At 53.1% G+C, this 4,283-nt stretch overlaps 1 protein-coding gene across 1 annotated transcript in view; it reads left to right on the top strand.

Moving 5' to 3' along the window:
* The window catches only part of EPPK1 (epiplakin 1), a gene marked incomplete at its 3' end in the record, with an annotated part of 7,200 nt that extends 2,973 nt beyond the window's left edge, over positions 1 to 4,227 (top strand). Inside the window, exon 3 of the mRNA XM_010146155.1 lies at positions 7 to 4,227. Coding sequence (XP_010144457.1) covers positions 7 to 4,227 — 4,221 coding nt within the window. The remainder of the gene's footprint in view (positions 1 to 6) is intronic.
* Between the last annotated feature and the right edge of the window lie 56 nt (positions 4,228 to 4,283).

The raw sequence follows: 4,283 nt of genomic DNA on the forward strand, positions 1-4,283 counted from the left end.
CGGGAGATTTTTAACCACTACCAGCTGAGAAAGCTCACCCTGGAGCAAATCCGGGTCATGTTAGAGGAGGAAATGAAGAAATGGGCCCCCATCAAGTTCCCAGCCTTGAGAGGCAGCGTCAGCGCTTACCACCTGATGGAAACTGGCGTCATTGACAATGCTCTGTTTGCGAAGGGGCCGGAGGGGTACGTCACACCGGCCCCCATCAAGTTCCCAGCCTTGAGAGGCAGCGTCAGCGCTTACCACCTGATGGAAACTGGTGTCATTGACAAGGCTCTGTTTGAGAAGGTGCTGGAGGGATCCGTCACACCAGAGGAAGTCCTGCGCATGGACTCTGTCAGAAAGTACCTCTATGGCTCTGGCAGCATCGGGGGGATTGTGCTGCAGCCATCAAACCAGAGGATAAGCATCTATGAGGCCATGAAGCAAAATATCGTGGTACCAGGAGTGGCCCTCCCACTGCTAGAGGCCCAGGCTGCCACCGGCTTCATCATTGACCCAGTGAACAACCAGAAACTCTGTGTGGATGATGCCGTCAAGGAGGGAGTCATCGGGCCAGAAGTCCATGAGAAGCTGCAGCATGCAGAAGGGGCTGTGACAGGCTACAAAGACCCTTTCACAGGCAAGAAGATACCCCTCTTCCAGGCGATGAAGAAGGGCCTGATCGCCGACAAACAGGCCATGCAGTTGATGGAGGTGCAGATGGCTACAGGAGGCATCATTGACCCGACATGTGGCCACCATATCCCCATTGAATCTGCCAAGAAGCGAGGGTGCCTGGATGCGGACACGAACCAGGTCCTTTCTGAGCCCAGTGACAGCAACAGAGCCTTCTGCATCCCGGACAGCAAGGAGACCATGACCTACGCTGAGCTCATCAAGCGCTGCCAGAAGGACGAGATCTCCGGCTTCCACTTGCTGCCTCTGGCACAGGCAGCCACTCCTGTCTACACCAACGACCAGATCCAGCGGATTTTCAAGGAGACTGTGGTGGAGGAAAAAGGGCTCTCCCTGTGGGAGCTAATCCACTCTGGGTATTTCACCGAGGAGCAGAGGAGAGACTTCATGGAGAAGTTCCAGTCTGAGGAAATGTCGCTGCAGCAGCTGGTTGCTCTTGTGCTCAAGCTGGTTGGGGAGATGGAGATGAAAGCCCGCTCCCAGATCACCTTGGAAGGCCTGCGGGGCCCGGTCCCTGCAGTCTGGCTGCTGGACGCTGGCATCATCACTGAGGAGACCTTCGAAGAGCTGGCTCAGGGTATAAGGACTCCTGAGGAGGTGGCTGCAATGGAGAGCGTGAAGAGGTACTTGCAGGGCACAGGCAGCATCGCTGGTGTATTCGTAGAGACATCCAAAAAGAAGATGAGCTTTTATGATGCTATGAAAAACAACCTTCTTCTCCCCGGGGCTGCCCTGAGGCTGCTGGAAGCTCAGGCAGCCACAGGACACCTGACCGACCCAGCTACCAACCGGAGGCTCAGTGTGAGGGATGCGGTGAAAGCAGCTGTCGTTGGCAAGGAGCTCACTGAGAAACTCCTTCTAGCTGAGAGGGCGGTGACTGGCTACACAGACCCCTACACGGGGAGCTCCATCTCACTGTGCCAAGCGCTCAGGAAAGAGCTGATCACCCTCGGAGATGCTGTTCCCTTGCTGGAGGCCCAGCTGGCCACAGGAGGAGTCATTGATCCCATTCACCACCATCACCTCCCTCTCCAGGCTGCATGTAGATACGGCTTCTACGATGAGGACCTGAACCAAACCCTCTCTCAGCTGAATGACAGCACCCTGGTCTTCTTTGACCCAAACACAAAGGAGAATGTGACCTACCAGCAGCTGAAGGATAGGTGCGTCCACGAGCCTGAGTCAGGTCTCTGGCTCCTTCCTCTGTCAGAAGAGGCGATGTTCTGTGTGGACGAACAAACCATGGCGGTGTTGAAGTCTGTGACCGTTTGTGTCAACGTAGGGCGGTTCAAAGGACAGACAGTGTCAGTCTGGGACCTCCTCAACTCTGAGTACCTCTCGGACAGCAAGAGAAGAGAGCTCGTGCAAAAGTACAAGGATGAGAATACCGAAGTGCTGCATGAAATCACAACAATTGTCACCACAATCATCGAAGAGACTGAGACACAAGGCAAGAAGTTCGTGTTCAAGGGCCTGCGGAAAAGAGTATCCGCCAGTGACCTTTTCCAGTCTCAACTGATAGACAAAAAAACCCTCGATGAGCTCAACCAGGGGAAGAAAACGGTCAAAGAAGTCATGGAAATGGACTCTGTCCGCAGGTACCTGGAGGGCAGCAATTTCATAGCAGGGGTCCTCATACAGCCCAGGAATGAGAAGATGAGCATCTACCAGGCCATGAGGAAGGGCATCCTGCGGCCAGGGACAGCTCTGGTGCTGCTGGAGGCGCAGGCGGCCACTGGCTTCATCATTGACCCACAGAAAAATGAGAAGTTTTCAGTGGAAGAAGCGTTAGCTGTGGGTCTCATTGGATGGGAGGTCCATGAAAAGCTGCTCTCTGCAGAAAGAGCCGTGACGGGCTACACCGACCCCTACACCAAAGCCCCAATGTCCCTATTTGAAGCCATGAACCAAGGACTGATTGTGAAGAGCCACGGCATCCGCCTGCTCGAGGCCCAGATCGCCACCGGCGGCATCATTGACCCCGGGCACAGCCACCGCATCCCCGTGGAGGTGGCCTACAAGCGTGGCTACTTCAACCAGGAGATGAACCAGATCCTCTCTGACCCCAGTGATGACACTAAGGGCTTCTTCGACCCCAACACTCATGAGAATCTCACCTATATGCAGCTCCTGGAGAGATGTGTCCAAGATTCAGAGACTGGGTTGTACATGCTACAGGTAGTACAGGAAGGAGGAAAGTACTTCTACATTGATGAGACCACAAAACAGGTTCTGCGCTCAAAGCCCCTTAAAGTGAAAGTTGGGAAGTTTAAGGACCAAACCGTTTCCATCTGGGAAGTTCTTTGCTCTCATTACATCTCAGAGCAGAAAAGGAAAGAACTAGTGATGCAGTACAAAAGCAAAACCCTCACGCTGGAAGAGCTTATAGCCATCATCTTCAAGATCATTGAGGATACAGAGCAAAGAGCGGAAGCCCTCAAGGTGAAGGGCCTCCGGGGGGATGTGCCGATTTCAGAACTGTTCAACTCCGAGATAATCGACAAGAAAACTCTAGATCAGCTGCAGGATGGAAGCCTCACGCTTGCCAGCCTCACAAAGAGGGACACCGTCAAAAGGTACCTGGATGGCACTGGATGCATTGCTGGGGTTCTGCTGCCATCAAGGAAAGAGAAGATGAGCATCTACCAGGCCCTGAAGCAGGGCCTCCTCACAGAGCAATGCGCACTGGGGCTGCTGGAGGCACAGGCTGCCACTGGGTTTCTCATTGACCTGCTGAAAAATAAGAAACTCTCTGTGGATGAGGCCATCTCGTCCGGGCTGGTGGGCCCCGAGCTGCATGAGAAGCTCCTATCAGCAGAGAAAGCCGTGACAGGATACACAGATCCTCACACAGGAGATAAAATTTCCCTCTTCCAGGCTATAAAGCAAAAGATAACAGTCAAGGAGGATGGCATCCGGCTGCTTGAGGCCCAGCTTGCCACGGGTGGCATCATCGACCCTGTGCACAGCCATCGCCTGCCTGTGGGGGTGGCGTACCTGCGTGGCTGCCTGGATGATGACATGTTTGTCCTGCTTTCTGATCCTGATCATGGTAGCAAAGGTTATACAGATCCAAACACTCAAGAGAAAATCAGTTACAGCCAGCTCCGGCAAAGATGTTCCAAGGACAGTGACAGGGGTTGGTACCTGCTGCAGGTCATGGAGAAGGAAGATGACTATTTCTACATTGATGAGCAAACAAAGAATGCCCTGGTATGTACAAAGGTAGAAGTGCCGGTGGGAAAATACAAAGGACAAGTGCTGTCATTGTGGGAGCTTCTCTGTTCTGAGTACATCACAGAGGAGAAGAGGAAAGAACTGGTGAGGAAGTACAAAGAGGAATCTAACCATATTCTGCACAACATCATTGACACGATACTGAGTATCATTAGAGAAAAGGAGGAGGACAGGAGTGATGTCTGGTTCCAAGGAATCAGGCAACAAATAACAGCAGCGGAACTTCTCAGTGCACAGATAATCACAGAGGAAACAATGGAAAAACTCCACAAAGGAAAAGAGACGGCACAAGAAATAGCACGAATGGACAGCGTGAGAAGATACCTTGAAGGAACGAGCTGCATCGCCGGCGTGCTGGTGCCCTCCAA

The sequence above is a fragment of the Buceros rhinoceros genome, unplaced genomic scaffold (assembly GCF_000710305.1).
Source record: "Buceros rhinoceros silvestris isolate BGI_N320 unplaced genomic scaffold, ASM71030v1 scaffold11462, whole genome shotgun sequence".
NCBI lineage: Eukaryota > Metazoa > Chordata > Aves > Bucerotiformes > Bucerotidae > Buceros > Buceros rhinoceros.